Raw genomic sequence first — 17240 nt, 5'->3', positions numbered from 1 at the left:
CCTCCCTCCTTCCCCCTTCCCCTCTTCCCCCTTCCCCTCTTCCCATCCCTTCTCTTTTCTTTTCCTTTCCCCTTCCCCCTTTCCTTCTCTTTCTTTCTCTCTTTCCCTCCCTTTCTTTTAACAGGGTCTTACTATATAGCTGTGGCTGGCCTCAAACTCAGATCCCCCTGCCTCTACCTCTGAACTGCTGGGATTAAAGGCATGTGCCTAGTTGCCTCAAGTTCTAAAGTGCTGGAATTGTGTGCCTTCAAATAGGTTCTAGTTTCTCTTTTTACTGTGAGTTTTCACACACATTTTTGCCATGCAGCTTATAGATATTTCAAAGAGAGAAAACTACATTGAAGGAATTGGAAGTGTAATAGTGAGCAAGATGCACAGAGGAAGCCACATAGTAGTCGAATTAGGAGTCCTTTATTAATAGCTGGTGGTCACAGAGGGGCCTAATGTCCAGAAGAACTCTCAACACTGAGGAGAAGCAGGGCAGGGCTTATAAAGCTTAAAACCACAATTACATCATGCCAGGGGCAAAGCCAATAACTGTAGTTACACAAGACTAGAGGCAGATCAGTTAACAAAGAGGTTTTCACATTAAAAAGTTTTGATAAGGAAAAAACATGTTTCTCAGAATTGTAGAAACAGTGGGCTCTGTAGAGATGCAGGTATAGCTGGAGGGAGGACTGCTATCTGGATGAGCTACCTGGCTCCTTATAAGTTTCCCAGTATTGTAGAAACAATGTACTCTCTGAGACTGTCTGCCTGAGATGTTCTTCCTGACTGGCTGTAGTGGGAATGGCTGGGCAAAAACACAGGGTAAAGCAAAAGTCAACTAGAGCAAAATGGAGTTAGTTTTGACAATACCTCAATACAATTTCAATAAGGAGATACTAAGAGCACCCTAGAGTTGAATAGTACTGTTGAATTGAAAAATTAAGCAGGGGGGATCAGTATCAGCTTGGAGGTGATAGAAGAAAAAGTGGTGAACTTGGAGATACATCAATACAGATAGCTAATATGAAGAACAGAGAAGAAAAATTGACGGAAGATGAATAGAACTTGTGAGGTCTATAGGTTCACATCAAGTGATCTCTTTAATGAGAATCAGGAGTGTGAAAGGGGGTAGAAAATATAGACATAATGGCCTCAAATTCCCTGAATCTAATGAAAAACATTAACCCATAGATCTTGAAGCCCGATATATCCCCATTGTGATAAACAGGCATCAAACTTGGAAAATGGGGACAAAGAGAAAATCTGAAAAGTAGCAAAAAAGGGGGATTGGAGAGATGGCTCATGCATTAAGAGCACTGGCTGCTGTTGCAGAGGACTTGGGTTTGATTGCTAGCACCCACATGGGAGCTAATAACTGTCCATAACAACAGTTCCAGGAAGTCTGACATCCTCGTCTGACCTCTGTGGGCATTGCATGGTACATGCATTTACATATGTGTAGGCAATACACTCATACACATAAAATAAAAATATTTTAAAAAAGAATTGTAACACTGCTGGTTTTATGTGAAAATATTATGAAGCTAGACAGGAGATATGTTGGAGAAAGTGTATGTATTTCCTGTAGTTAGAAGTTGTCACAACTGAAAAATGCATGATTTTATAACTACTCACTAAGAAAATATAGTAGAAAAAAAATCAGAGGAATTAAAGTGGTTCTGAAATAGATTCTGATGTTAATTGATTTTTGGCAAGGGTGTTTATACAATACAGTGGGAGAGATGATCATTTCTGTAAGTGATGCTGGGGAACTTGGATATATGTGTATCAAAAAAAAAATCAACCAACAATGCAGAATAAAACAAACTGTTTATGCTAGACCTCCAAATTAACTCTGTGTAAGCACTAAAACTAAATCATTGAAGAATAGCTTTGTGGTCTTAGTCTAGGCAAAGACATTTTAGATAGGACACTAATAATGCCACAAGTCACAAATGAAAAAGAAAATGGCAGTATTAAAAAACAGCAAACTTATTATAATACACTTTTTTTTTTTGTCTTTTTGAGACAGGGTTTCCCTGTAGCCCCAGCTGTCCTAGAACTCATAATGTAGACCAGGCTGGCCTTGAACTCACAGAGATCCACCTGCCTCTGCCTCCCGAGTGCTGGGATTAAAGGTATGCGCCACCATGCCCAGCAATATAATACACATTTTAAATGGGGCTTATCTCTGCTCTAGGGTAATACTCAGGGATTTCTGCCTTTTTAACAGCAGCTCTAGATGATTATGGTACTCAGTCAGGATTGGGAAAACTGACTTTGAACCTCATATTTTCCCAGAATTCTTGTAATTAAAATTTTCTTTCTTGCTGGCCATGGTGGTATAAGCCTTTAATCCCAGCACTTGGGAAGCAGGACAAGATGGCTCAGTGGTTAAGAGCACTGAGGACTCAGGTTTGATTCCCAACACCCACATGGTGGCTGCAAACAGTCCTTAACTCCAGTTCCAGTGGAATCCAAAGCCCTCTTCTGACCTCCATAGTATTGCATGACATGTAGGCAATACACTCATACACACAAAATAAAAATAATACATTTTTTAAAAGTAAAAAAAAAACCAAATAGATAAATAATGTGGAGAGTGATTGAGGAAGACATTTGATGTCTACCTAGCGTACACATGTATATACACAGATACACAAAGATGGACAGACACACAAGAATAGGAGGGCTACAAGCTCACTTGTTAGAATGCTTGCCTAGTATACAAAGCCTTGAGTTCCGTCTCCTGTATCACATATACCAGGTGTGGTGGTATGTGCCTGTAATCCTTGAGGTTAAGGCAGGAGAGTCAGAAGTTCAAGTTCATTTTCAGCTACTTAGTGAATTTGAGGTCAGCCTGGGATATATAAGACCTTGTCTTCCCCCCCCCCCGTCAAAAAGAATGAAAATTCTGTGATACATAGCTAAGAGAAAAAAGTTATTGAACAATGAGCCCATGTTTTGTCACCACTTGACCTTCTCCAAATGTAGTTCTGTATCAGTTTTTATGTATATAGATAAATCCCAAGGATATAACATTTTATAGTACTGTCTTATTAATACCAAGTAATAAATTTATAGATCATTTTCACTGAAGATATGGGTTTGAGAAGGATTTAAATTTTTATGTACTTAAATTTTAACTCATATTCTTTAACTTAAAAATTATGAAAGCATTAGTTTAAATAGCATGTGATGTCAAGGCATATCATTCATTTTGCCTGTAACAGTATAATTTCCTTAAGTATCGAATATTGGAGAAGAAAACAAAAAGTACTAGGAATTTAGAGAACTTTCTCCATCTTAGAACCAAATGAACAGAAAGTGGTTTTAGCTGGCACATTAGAGTCACACCAATAAGCACTCTTATGCACTCTGGGTTTCCTTGAGTTGTTTGGTCCGCAGTTTGCATTCATTGGTCAGTGAGTTGATTCACATTCGAACCCACCGACAGCAATGAATGTTGAGTGCAGCCATCAGTGTTTCCATTTGTTGAAATTGCCTTGATCTTTTCCATTTCCTGGTTGGTCTTTCCACACCGGGTCTTTGAAATTTGTGTGTAACCAACAAGCCATCTGTGTATGGTTGAAGACTCACACGGTTATAGGTAAGTTTGACACCAGAGCCAAGGGCTTCTTAGAAGATGGAAAAGCTGTGAGAAGGAAGGAGCTGGAGAATCTCAGAGGTAGCTCTGTTGAACACATAGGCAGTGCTGATGTATTGGCCTCTATAAATGAGAGCTCAGAGATCTTGCTTCAGCTTTCGTTTTGAACTAAAGTTTTAAATGCTTTTTCAAGGTAAATTAGTACGGACTATGCTTGGAGTTAAGTAGTAGCTTATTGTCTAGTAAGCATTTGCAGTGAAGTAGAAATAGTTCATACCTTTGTATATCTTCTTATTAAAAATCTCAAAACTGGAGCTGGAGAGATGACTTAGAGGTTAAGAGCACTGTTCTTGCAGAAGACCTGGGTTCAAATCCCAGCACACACATGGCAGATAACAACTGCTTGTAACTCCAGTTCTAAGGGATCTGACAGCCTCTTCTGTCTTCATGGGCATTGCATGACACAGGTGCACTTACCTACATGCAGGCATAACACTCATACATATAAAATAAAAATAATAAAATATTTTTTAAAAATCTCAAAATTGGCGGGGCGTGGTGGTGCACGCCTTTAATCCCAGCACTTGGGAGACCACCTCAGGTGGCAGGTGCACTTACCTACGCCAGCCTGGTCTACAGTGACCTGGTCTTCCAGGTCAGCTGGGGCTACAGAGAGACCGTTTCAAAAAGACTAAAAAAAAAAAAAAACTCAAAACTACGAGGTCTAGGACCTCTGATCTCCTATATTTTACACACACATACACATACAGACACACACACACACACACACACACACACACACACACACAGCTTTTGTCTTTTTGAGATAAGGTCTCCCTGTAGCCCCAGCTGACCTGGAAGACCAGGTCACTGTAGACCAGGCTGGCCTTGAACTCACAGAGATCCACCTGCCTCTGGCCTAGAGTGCTGGGATTAAAGGTGTGCACCACCACACCTGGCAGATCTCTTATTCTATACTTGAGAAAATTGACTCAGGCACTTGATTAGGGTCATTCAACTAGAGTTTGAACCAAAATTCATTTACAGTCTTTCTAACTCCAATTACATCTTTGTGCTTGAATTTAGCAAATACTGAGATAAGTACATATGTGGGTGGAATGAAGCATGAAGTATTATGCAGTAGAGGGGCTGGCAAAACAGCATTAACTGCACAAGGAGGCAGAATACGATGAGTCATATGGACATTAAGCAGTTTTGTGCTATTTTTTTTTTTTTTTGATTAACTCCTCTCCTTTCCCCTAAAGAAAAATTTTGAGAGGATGTGGAAGAAATGGGAATAAAATATTTGACTAGGTATTCCATTACCAAATAGATTTTTTTAAAAAGAGTGAGCTATGTTAATTTATTGGCATCATCAATTTATGAACATCATCAATTTATGAAGCGAGGCTGATTGCCATCTGCCACGGCAGGTGTTCATGTGTCCACCGTCAGGATGCAGCACTGCAAGCTTCAGTCAGGGTCAGTTATTCCTTTTTCACCTTCACAATTTTTATACTGCTGCTGGAAGACTTCTCTGTGTTTACTTTGAATTCTATCTTCAGGGCATCCCTCACTGCCTTTGCACAGATCTGGGAGAACCGGATGAAGCTGAGTCCGGCCTGCTGCCAGTAGGCCACTATAGTGTCCGCGGTTGTCTCCAAATAGATATTTTTAATTTTTTTTTTTTTACTACATCCTATTTCTGATGAGAATAGCAAACATACAAATGCATTTGGTGCTATGGTGGAGCTCCTCATAACTTGTTAAAATGAAACACTTGTCAGACTATAACAAAGAACAAGAAACAATGGAAAATACATGGGAGCGTTGAAAAAATATTGCTGAATTCCCTTTAGAGGACTGAAGTCACAGGACTTCAGGTGATGTCATGGGACATGAAGATACAGCCTACTCCTTTGCGTCAGGAAGTTCTGTGCTGTCTGTAAGGATCACAAGGTACAGTCAACGGTCGGTGGTTTTTTTTTTTTAAATCCCAAACTCACCGACAGCGTTGAATGTTCTTTGGAGTCCTCTTAAAGCTGGCCTGGTGCAGTACTTAGGCCTGTACCCATGTTCCAGGGACCAGTGAGCAGTAACACCACTACTGATGGAGGCTCTCACATTCTTTTCCAGATTTCAGGTTCAGAGTGCTTCAACTGTGACATGTTTGTGTACAGCAGGAGAGGACAGTTTACACAGAGCTTGCAATTTACACAGCTAATTCAAATGTGTCTGTGAAAATGGCTTTGACTGGTATTCTAATTCTGAAAATGTCAAATTTACAGTAATACTTTAATTATTAAGGAACAGGGGGGTAAGAAAGTAATATATTTGGGGACTGCTATATGGTAGGATTTGTATATTTAATCCCAATCCACATTTTCCTAAGAAAACTGAAAGACCATGACTTACCTAGTTACATAGCCAGAAAAAACGTGATAAGCCAGAACTTGAATCCCTGGCTTTGTGATTCCATTGCTCACTGATTATACTGCTTCTTCCTTATCTACCACATAACTTGCTGTTCATAACTGGAGGTGGAACCTTCATTGCAAAACTAGGTCAAACACAAACATTTCTTCCTGTTTGCCTGTAATAACAGAAAATAGGTGTAAAGGCAAAATGTCCCATAGAAAAAGATGAATAAAATTCCCTCCCTGAATCATGAGTTATTAAATTCTCACAGAACTATTAATGATAGTACATGAGTCATTTTTCATATTGGAAGAACAAAATACCAAAACAATTCTATGTAATGAAAGGCCTACAGTAAGACTACAGAGAGGGGCTGGAGAGAGATGGCTCAGCAGTGTAGGATACTTACTACTACTCTTGTAGAGGAACCGAGTGTGGTTCCCAGCACCCAAGTTGGGTGGCTCACAGTTGTCCAGAACTCCACTTCAGGGAATGCTTTGCTTTGGGCCTCTGCAAGCACCTGCATTCATGTGCTCATACCCATTCACAGACACACACATACACATGTGATTAAAAATAATAAAGAATATGGTGAATAAAATGTCAGATATCTGGTCTTTGTTTTGTATAAAGATTGTGTCATAGTACTTGGTGATTGTTATTTATTGTATTATTATATTGTTTGATAAAAAATCTGGAAAATGAATTAGAAATTGATCTTTTCAGAATATGGGATTTATAATGTGATCTGGGGTACTCGATAGGAACAGGGCCTGCAGAACTACTGACTGAATTGAGGCTAATCCTTAATTAGGGATAGTTTTACCATTTTCTTTGGGTTTAAATATTAATGACTGACTGTTCTCAAATTAATTTTTTATTTAAGGCAACCAAATGGCACATACTGAAAGGAAATAAATTAACCACTGAGAATTTGGTTCAAATGAAAACTGTTTACTTTTCATATTACTTTATTTCGTTCTCCATCAAAATTTTTCACTAGGAAGCTTTGCTGAGTTTCTGTTATGATAATAAACATAAATAAAAGGAATCAAGCAACTGCTACTCTGTAGTATTTTTAAAACTATTGGATTTCTTTTAAATGGTCTTTCTCTTTAATATGAAGAAATGTTAAGTCTTGTATATTTGAACAGATAATCAGAAATGGTGATTTCTTGTATACATGATTATATAATGTTTTAAAAAATACTAAAACTCAGAGCATTCAAAAAAATCTCTTCCTCAACCCTGAAAAGCTACAGAGGAGTGAAAGGTAGATTTCTGGAGTGCCATAGATAGAGGTAATTCCTGTTGTATTTGAGATAATTCTCATGTTTTAAAAGTCTTTATCATCATTCCCTTTTAAAGTGTGTTTTCTTTTTTTTTTTGTTGTTGTTCTTTTTGAAACAAGGTCTCCCTGTAGCCCCAGCTGTCCTGGAACTCACTATGTAGACCAGGCTGGCCTTGAACTCAGAGCTCCACCTGCTCTGAACTCAGAGCTCCACCAGTGCTGGGATTAAAGGTGTGCACCACCACGCCCCGCTCAAAACTGTGTTTTTTATTTTTATGTGTATGAGTGCATTGCCTGTGTGTAAGTACACCCATGTTGTGTAATACCCACAGAGGTCAGAAGAGGGCATCTGGTTCCCTGGAAATGGAGCTATGGACAGTCGTCAGTCACATGGGTGCTGGGAACTGAACCTGGGTCCTCTGCAAGAGTAGCCATCTCTCCAGTCTCATCTTCTTTCCTTTAATTCACTTTAAGCCTTGGTTTTATGAAGCACATGTATGGTACCATTGGGTCTTTTCAATGAATTTGGCTAAGGAATTTATGCAAGGATAAAATCTAGTGGGTTGAAAAAGGGTTAACTTCTCTAACAGTCATGTGGCGGAACATTTAATAAGTTGGTCTCAATGTTTAATTTTTTTAAAATTTTTTAGAAAATATTTTTATTTCATGTGTATGTGTGTATTGCCTGCATGTAGGTAAGCGCACCTGTCATGCAATGCCTGTGGAGGACAGAAGAGGCTGTTGGATCCCCTGGAACTGGAGTTATGGACAGTTGTTAGCTGCCATGTGTGTGCTGGAATTCGAACCCGGGTCTTCTGCAAGAACAGTCAGTGTTCTTTACCGCTGAGCCATCTCTCCAGCCCTCAAAGTTTAATTCTTAACCTGGTTTTGAATTTGTCAGAAGTTATTCCATTTAACATTTCACTTACCTTTTTTATTTGCCAGAGATACCTGAAATAGCCCACATTTCTCCAAAGAGAGGTAAACAGTCTCACAGTCCTTGGGGCCCTCTTGAAGTTGGGAGAAACAGGAAGCATAAAGTCAATGAAACAATATGGTTGAGTGATTAACAGTAGAGTAACTGTCTCAGCTGGCAGTCTGTCTAGTTACTTCCCTTCCACTGTGCAGGTAGCATTGCCAGGAACATTTGGGATAATTCTTTTAGCTGTGAGGATAGCTTTTTGTTTTAAAAGTGACAACGGCATGTCAGCATGAATCTTCTGTTTCTTTTAGCCAGACTACTAGTTTACTGCTTCATCCTTTTATTGATTGAAGTAGTGGGATCCTAGGAATTCTTTCTCCTATAGATGGCCCTTGACATCATGAAAGCCAGTATCAGCTAGGGAATTAAGCACAGCTATAGCTGATACATATGCTGGTAGAAAGGTATGATGAGGCGAAATGAGAAAGGAACTGTTAATTTTGCCTTGAGTGTTAGGAAAGTTGTATCTAAATAAGTACTATCCGATCCAGGTTTTAACGATTTAGTTGAATTTTTATTAGAAAAGGAAAGATATTCCAGTAGAGGAGAAAACCATTCACAGAAAATTCTAAAGAATATGCATATGATGGTGAGTAGTGACAAAAGTTCTCAGACTATCATTTATCTCCTGCTTAAAATGTGAGATGGATAGCACTTACTGCATATACAACTATGTATGTTAAATGTTATTAATGTGAAAATGTATGTGTAAATGCTTTGTTCTCTGGAAGCCGTTACTCTTGCCTTTTGCAAAAATAGAATAAATGAAGTGCCTTACTATAATAGGCTTTTATATGTTAACTATTTGAAGAAGCAATATTCTAGCATAATAAAGAGAATAGCCATTTTATGGAGTTAGCCAGATTAGGTATCCTCTGTTTCTATTTCCTTATCTGTAAACTGGAGATAATGATAGTACAGACCTCACAGGATAGTTTGAGAGATAAAATAAGTATTTGAAACCTCCCATAACCTCTATTAATAGCTTTTAGTATTTTCATGTTTCCAAATGACTTAAATTATTAAAGCTAATTATAACTATCCTTTATATGCTACTTAATAAAATTGCACGTTTTGCCTAGAACTTGTTTTTAACTCCCCATATATTAATACAAAACCCTGTCTATCTTCAGCCAAAATAGCCTTGCATTATACATATATGTTTAAAGACATTTTAAATTAGTGGTTTACTACTTTCTTTGTAAGGTTTTCCTTTCCCACAAGTTTCATTTTCCTCAATCTGTAAAATGAGAATATTAGTACCTACTTCATTTGTTGTGGAGATTGTTAGGTAACATGAAAAGCCCTCTCCAAAGGTATGAACTATCTCCCTGAATAAAACATAGATTTTTGAAAGCTAATTCAGTTATAAAATTTAAGCCGGCCATGGTGGCGCACACCTTTAATCCCAGCACTCGGGAGGCAGAGGCAGGCGGATCTTTGTGAGTTCAAGGCCAGTTATTTTGATATATCACAGTGAAAGATTTATCGTCCTCTTTTTTTTTTTTTTTTTTTAAAAAAAAAAAAAAAAAAAAAAAAAAAAAAAAAAAAATTAACTCATCCATCACTTTGCTGGCAGTTTGGTTTGGTAATGAAGTTCTGTTGCTACCTCATCTCACCTCTGGTAGGAGTGACTGTTTGCCAGCAGGGAGTGTTGTACCTATGCTATCACCCGGTCTTTGTAGCATAGAACTAGACATTGGTGGTCCCTGGGAAACTATTTAGACTTCACCAAGTTCTGTATTAATTATAGATACCAGTCATTAATTATTAACTATGCCTTTATAATTGTACCTTCTAAAATAAATTGTCAAATGAGGTGTTACACAAATATTTGAATGACTTTAACTGTCTTAGTTTGGAAGTGATCCAATATACTGACTACTGATTCTGGTATTATGTTGAGTGAATATGTTATTTCAAGGTAATACTCAAAGGAGCCTGCTGGAACCAAACCGTCTACTTTAATATTAGGAGGGAGACTGTGGCGGGGCTGGAGAGATGGCTCAGCAGTTAAGAGCACTGGCTGCTCTTGCAGAGAACCTAAATCGATTCCCGGCACCTACATGGCAGCTAACAGCCATCTTTAACTCCAGTTTCAGGGGATCCAATGCTTTCTTCTGACCTCTGTGGGCACTGGATGACATGGATGCACTTACAATACATGCAGGCAGTACACTCATACACATAAAATAAAAAGTACTTAAAAATTTTTTTTTAAAAATTTTATGTGTATGGCCAGGCGTGGTGGCGCACACCTTTAATCCCAGCACTCGGGAGGCAGAGGCAGGCGGATCTCTGTGAGTTCAAGGCTAGCCTGGTTCTACATAGTAAGTTCCAGGACAGCTGGGGCTACAGGGAGACCCTGTCTCAAAAAGACCAAAAAAAAAAAAAAAAAAAAAAAATTATGTGTATGCATGTATTGCCTGCATGTAGGTAAATGCACCCATGTCGTGCAATGCCTGCAGAGGACAGAAGAGGCTGTTGGATCCCCTGGAACTGGAGTTACGGACAGTTGTCAGCTGCCATGTGGGTACTGGGATTCGAACTCGGATCTTCTGCAAGAACAACTTTATGTCAGGATATAGTTAAGATAAATCTGAAAGGTAAGAAGTAAATAGGCCAAGCCACAAATAAGTTCAATGTTAAAGACAACATTTATTATTCAGATGGGATACACTTCAGTAGTTTCCAAAATACTCAAGGAACTACCTGAGATTTATCCCATAGTCACAGTGATTTTATGTGTTTGAGATACTGTTTTAGATTTTGCAAACTCAGAGAAATAAGAACTTTTCTGTGATAAATTAAGTCATATGCTATCTATAATTAGTGAATAGCTCTTTTAAGTTACCCTGTAGGAATTGTTCAGTGAAGCCTAATATGTGGATTAATTAAAAATATAAAACCACAAAAGAAACAGGAACCCAAATCATCAGTTGACATTCATGGGAATTAAACAGTGAGCTGGTGACAACTGTTAATTTTGTTGCAGTTTATAAAAAGTCCTTTAAAGACAACAGGCATGTGTTTTTGTAACAACCTGTTAATGAAATAAATAAGAACAGTAATCAGGTACTTAATCTTTTCTTTTTTACAATAATGAAACCCAGATGGTGTATCAGTGATAGACTGTTATTCTTCCTCAGACTTAGTGTCTTAAGTTTAATCATATGGGAGTTTATGGTTTTGAACTCTGATTTGGGGTTTTTAGTTTGTCTTAGGTGGGTTATAGCTCTGTTTTAAGGTATTAATAAGTTATGAGTAAGTGTCTGTGCTCTAGAACTCTTTAATTATCCATAACATTTAGGGAAAATGTTTTCTTCTGTTGCTTTTTCTTGACTATTTCCAGAAAATAACTGAACCTTTATAGCATATTTTTTTAATGTGCTCTCTCTAGAGAAGCTCTGCTGAGATCTACCTCATCTTTTGTAAATGAAATAATACTGTACTAATACTAGGTTGGTGCAAACTTTTAATATTGACATATTGCTTTTGATTCATGTTCTTATTGCTAACCTAAAATTGGAAAATATTTATGTTTGACTGCAAATATTAATCTTAAGAGGGAAAAGCTTTGGGGTTGAAATAAGAGAAAGTTAAGTTCCAGTATACCCTTTCGTAATGTTAAAAACTTACGTAATTAAAAAATTTTTTGTTTGATTTATTTGTATATGTTTTGCCTGCAAGTATGTAAATGTACTACATGAGTGCAATGCCACAAATGCCAGAAGAGGGCATTGGATTCCCTGGAACTGGAGTTATAGGTGATTGTTAGCTACCATGTAGGTGCTGGGATTTGAACATGGATCTTCTGCAAGAGCAACCAGTACTCTTGATTGCTGAGCCATCTCTCCAGCCCCTAAATGGACTTTTAAGAATAATGTAAGTGGGGCTAGTAGTAGCTAGTAACCATCTAGTTCCAGGGGATCCAACTTCCTCTTCTGGCCTCCTTGGTCATAGCACAACATGGGTGCATTTACATACATGCGGACATAACACACATAAAATAAGAAATAGATTTTAAAAAATTTAAATCTATTTATGCATGTATTGTCTGCATGTAGGCAAGTGCACCCGTGTTGTGCAATGCCTGCAGAGGTCAGAAGAGGCTGTCGGATCCCCTGGGACTGGAGTTATGGACAGTTGTTAGCTGCCATGTGGGTGCTGGGATTCGAACCCAGGTCTTCTGCAAGAACAACCAGTGTTCTTAACTGCTGAGCCATCTCTCCAGCCCCAGGAATAAATTTTAAAGTCCATTTTACCTAATTGTTTTTTCTACTCTTCCTCCCTCCTCCACCCTCTCTTTGATACTAAGGATTGAACCCCAGGGTTGTTCTATGCTAGGCAAGTGCTCTACCACTGTGCAAAATCTCCCCTATATCAAGTAAGGGTCTTCCTAGGTTGCCAAGCTGCCTTTGAACTCAGTATGTAACAGGTCTTGAATTGGGAGTGCTCCTGCCTCAGCCTTCTGAGTAGTAATAGTCTAATATTTTCTAACACTGATTTTGCATCCTCAGTGTTAATAGTAGGAAATATTACCTGCTAAAAATACACATTTCTACAGACATCCCTAGATTTAGTATCAGATTTTTTTTTTTTTTTTTTTTTTTTTTTTTTTTTTTTTGTCTTTTTGAGACTGGGTCTCTAGCCCCAGCTGGCCTGGAACTCATAGACCAAGATGGCCTTGAACTCCCAGAGATCTGCCTCCCTCTGCCTCCCAAGTGCTGAGATAAAAGGCATGCATCACCACACCCAGTTTTTAATATCAGATGTTTAAATTATATGTATGAATGTTTTTCCTGCTTGCATGCATTTAAGTGTAGTATCTGTGTACAGTGCTCATGGAGGCCAGAGGAGTGTCAGATACCCTGGAACTGTATTTATAAATGGTTGTCACCCACCATGTGGATTCTAGGAACTGAACCCAGGCCCTCTGCGAGAGCAGAAGAGCAGCAAATGCTCTTAATCACTGAGTCATCTCTCTAGCCCAGTATTAGATTAGATTTTATTTGGGGAGGGGGAAAGGAGAGGGATAGAGAGAGAGGGAGAGAGGGAGGGAGAATTTTTACCCAAGTAATTCTTATGTAGCTGTTTCATGGTCATTTGCAAGCCTCTCATTTAGGCTGAAGATCTTAATGAAGGTACTAAATCAAACAGCAGGGTCAGAATTGAATTCTTTGACTCTATGTATATGTGGGTTTGCTTATTAAACATTGATTGCTACTCCATTCTGAAAAGGCATGCATGTCCTATTGACCATCTGCAAAGCACATAACCTTCATGTCAGTGTGCCTGACAGGTCAAACATCTTAGCTTTAGGGATGCACTCAGAGCTAGTGCAGCTGGACTATTGACTTGGATTTTCTGAAACATTTGACTAAGTAATGCTGAGTGGTGTTGACTTAAAAACTGTCCATGGTATGAAATGAGAAATAGCTGTTAAGCGATCGAAACTCTGTGACAATCCTTGAGGCTCTGACATTTATCAGCTACTGCTGCACTGTTTTCTCTAATCAAAGATGACTGCCTACCACTGCATGGAAAAAACTTGCAGAACCTCTGGCTACTCTTGGAGGGATTTATTTTGTCAGTGAGAAAGTAGGAATGAATTTAGTTAACATCAAGAACCTCCAATTCTACTCAGCTTGAGCTCCTGACCGAGAGTGGTCATCCTCAGGAGGGAGCTGGTGTCAGTTGCTACCTTGTGACTTGAAGGTATTTCAGAAAAGCCAAAGACATTATGGAAGTCTTTCCTGTATTGGCAGGCAAGAGTAGCACCAGGAATCAAGGTCTATCAAGTTTCATCAGCCTGGAAAAAGTGGAGTTGGGACACTAATGATGACTCTTGTCAAGGTTTGGTATGATAAAGCTGGAAAATCTTAGGTTGGTGCTTCATTTGCATAGGAGAGGAATTCTAACTTACAGAATATCTGCCAAGAGTTTCTCCTGTTCTAACTATATGTTAGTGATGTGTTCACTCTGGACTCCTGTCAATCCTTTTTAATGGATGATAGTCAAGATACTGCATCTAAGGGAGAGCGGCAGTGTGGTTGTATCTAGCTCATCTCCCTTTTTGCTTCTTTTCTTGCTGTTCTGTGATTTGTATGACTATACTCTAAGCTAATGTTCTGTCTGTATGTAAAGGCATTTTGGACTTGTGACTTTTGGAAAATGATTTAACATCAATTTCTCATTTATGAAATGAAGATTAGTAATTTTCCTTATTACAGAGTTTTTCTAAGAGTTAAATGAGATCAGTAATATAAAAATTCCTAGCATATTACACTCAAATTTCAGTTACTAGTATTATAATAATTTGACCATATTTCCAGCTTATTGTAAGACCTTTTAAACAATTGCCTTAGCAGAGAAATTATTGTGTAGAGAAAACATAAAATGAAGTTTGGGTCTTAATTTTGCTATATATTACTTCAGTTTTCATACTCCCATAAAGAAACAAAGCAAAACAAAATGAAACCAGCTATACCAACTAGAAAGAAAATCAGGGTCTCTGAGGTCTCTTGTTACTCCAAGAATTGTCTACAGAGCAGTGGTCCTCAAGTGATCAATGGAAATTAAAATGGAATTAAAAAAATTTTTTTTTGGTCTTTTTGAGATAGGGTCTCCTTGTAGCTCCAGCTGGCCTGGAACTCACTGTGTAGACCAGACTGGCTTGGTCTTGAACTCACTGAAATCCACCTGCCTTTGCCTCCTGATGGCTAGGATTCAATGTGTGTGCCACCATGCCTGGTAGAATTTTTAAATATTTTAGTTTAAAAACCTTTTAAAGTTTGTCTGTGTAACTCAGTGACAGAACATTTACATAACATAAGTGATGATGTAAGTTTGATCCCCAGAATGAAAAAAATAAAGAAAAATTAAAAAGTAGTAAATCCATTAAACAGTAACATAAGTACCTTTTCCCTCCACTGGGCAGAGTGAACTCAGAGCCTTTTGTATGATAAGGAAGTGCGCTGTTTCTCAGTTACACCTAGTTCCTACCTAAGAAACATTTTAAAATAAGAATAACCATAAAAGGCTGGAGAGATGACTCAGTGGTTAAGAGCAGTGACTACCCTTGCAGAGGATCCAGGTTTGAGTCCCAGCACCTACATGGTGGCTAACAACAATCCATAACTCCAGTTCCAGGGGGCCTGATGCCCTCTTCTGACCCCTGTGGGTATTGCATGACATGGGTGCACTTGTATGCAGGCAATACAGTCCTACACATAAAGTAAAATATTTTTTAAAAGGAACCATAAAAATAGGTATATTTTCTGGACTGGGGTGGTCTTTTCTATAAAGTGTTTGCCTGGCATGGATGAAGTTCTGATTTGAGCCAAGCATAACAAAACAAGTCATTAAAGAAGGTATGTGTATGTAGGATTTTTTTGGCAGCAGCGGGGGGGTGGTATCTTTTTGAGACAGGGTCTTCCTTTAGCTTGCTATGTAGACTAGGCTGGCCTTGAACTCACAGAGATTCACCACCTCTGCCTCCCGAGTACTGGGATTAAAGGCGTATGCCAACACACCTGGCCTGTATGTAGCATTTTTAGTTAGGCTCTTGCTGTGTAGGTCAGACTGACCTGGAACTCACTGTTTGGCCCAGGTGGGTCTTGAATTCACAACAGTCCTCCAGCTGCAGTCTCTTAAGTGCATTGCCACACTCACATATGTACAAGAAAAACACTCATACACATAAAATGAAAGTAAAAACCTTTAAGAAAATATCTGCCAAATACTCAAGTCTAAATAATCGTAGTTTTTTTTTTCTATTGGTCTTTTTGAGACAGGGTCTCCCTGTAGCTCCAGCTGGCTTGGAACTTGCTATGTAGACCAGGTCGGCCTCGGACTCACAGAGATCCACCTACCTCTGCCTCCCAGGTGCTGGGATTAAAGGAGTGCACCACCATGCCCTGCTTAATAATCATAATTTATCTGTTGTATTTTCAAGCAAAATGATGGTCCATGAAAAAAATAGACTAGGTCTTTGTATGGCCCAAATATAGCTAGCTGATCTACTTTTTCTTGAGGCTACCAGTTTACAAAGTGCTTTATTTCTCATTTTGCAACACAAAATATCACAGGGGTCAATATTTAATTAAGTCCATAAATCTTACTGCTTTATCTGGGACTCAAAAAAATCTTTTGATGGAGCTTGAGAGGTGGCTTAGCAGTTTAGAGTACTGGCTGCTTTTGCAGAAGACCTGGGTTTTGTTTCCAGTGTCCATATTGTGACTAACAACCATCCTTAACTCCAGTTCAGGGGAAATGATCCCTTTGGCCTCTGTGGGTGTTTCATGAACAGGCACACTTAAATGCAAGCAAAATACTCATACACATAAATTAATATTTTACAAAATATTTTGTAAAATATTGTGTGAAGGATTGAACCCAGGGTACTGTGCATGCTAGGCAAGTGCACTGTCATTAGTTCCATCCCAGCCCTACCAAAGACATTCTTAAATGAAAGGAGTTATGTGTTTGGCTGTGAGTATGGAGTATATGGAAGTGTTGAATACAAAGACTACCATACATTTGGTGCCACTGCCTGGAGCCAAGGATAGCAATTTAATATAAGATTTAGTTTGTGTCATCAATGCAAGATCAATGTAGTGAAAAAGACAAATAATGAAGAAATAGTTTTGACTCTGCAAAATACTTGAAAGTATCTCAAGACTCCTATGAATCATACATTGCAAACCACCACTATCTAGTGCAAATGTTAGGAAACCCTTTAGTAAATGGTGCAGATTCCCCGGTCCCTTCTGATTAATACAGTGGAATGGACTACTGCTGGCATATTGTCTTGGTATCTCCGTGTTAGTATAATGTTTAGGGTCTTACTTGTACACAGCAGAGCTCAGTAAAGTTGCTTAATCAATGGACATTGTCTAAATGTTGTATTTAAAAACTACTTTTTTCTTCTGTACCTTTTAAACTCAGTATTT

At 38.5% G+C, this 17240-nt stretch overlaps 2 protein-coding genes across 6 annotated transcripts in view; one reads left to right on the top strand and one right to left on the bottom strand.

Annotated features, from left to right (window-relative positions):
- The window catches only part of Nr6a1 (nuclear receptor subfamily 6 group A member 1), a 198908-nt gene that overhangs the window by 52637 nt on the left and 129031 nt on the right, over nucleotides 1-17240 (top strand). The gene's annotated exons all lie outside the window — the stretch shown is intronic.
- On the bottom strand, nucleotides 5010-5355 carry LOC103728042 (ATP synthase subunit epsilon, mitochondrial-like). Its single transcript, XM_008826170.2, has one exon. The coding sequence runs from the start codon at nucleotides 5353-5355 to the stop codon at nucleotides 5083-5085; it is 273 nt and encodes a 90-aa protein (XP_008824392.1). The 3' UTR covers nucleotides 5010-5082.

The sequence above is a fragment of the Nannospalax galili genome, unplaced genomic scaffold (genome assembly GCF_000622305.1).
Source record: "Nannospalax galili isolate Female #2095 unplaced genomic scaffold, S.galili_v1.0 scaffold290, whole genome shotgun sequence".
NCBI classification, from domain to species: Eukaryota; Metazoa; Chordata; class Mammalia; order Rodentia; family Spalacidae; genus Nannospalax; species Nannospalax galili.
This window is presented reverse-complemented; position numbering and strand designations above follow the sequence as displayed.

What these genes read in the sequence shown, in the direction of transcription:
- LOC103728042 (XM_008826170.2), bottom strand. Translation starts at nt 5,355, where the DNA reads ATGAGGAGCTCCACCATAGCACCAAATGCATTTGTATGTTTGCTATTC.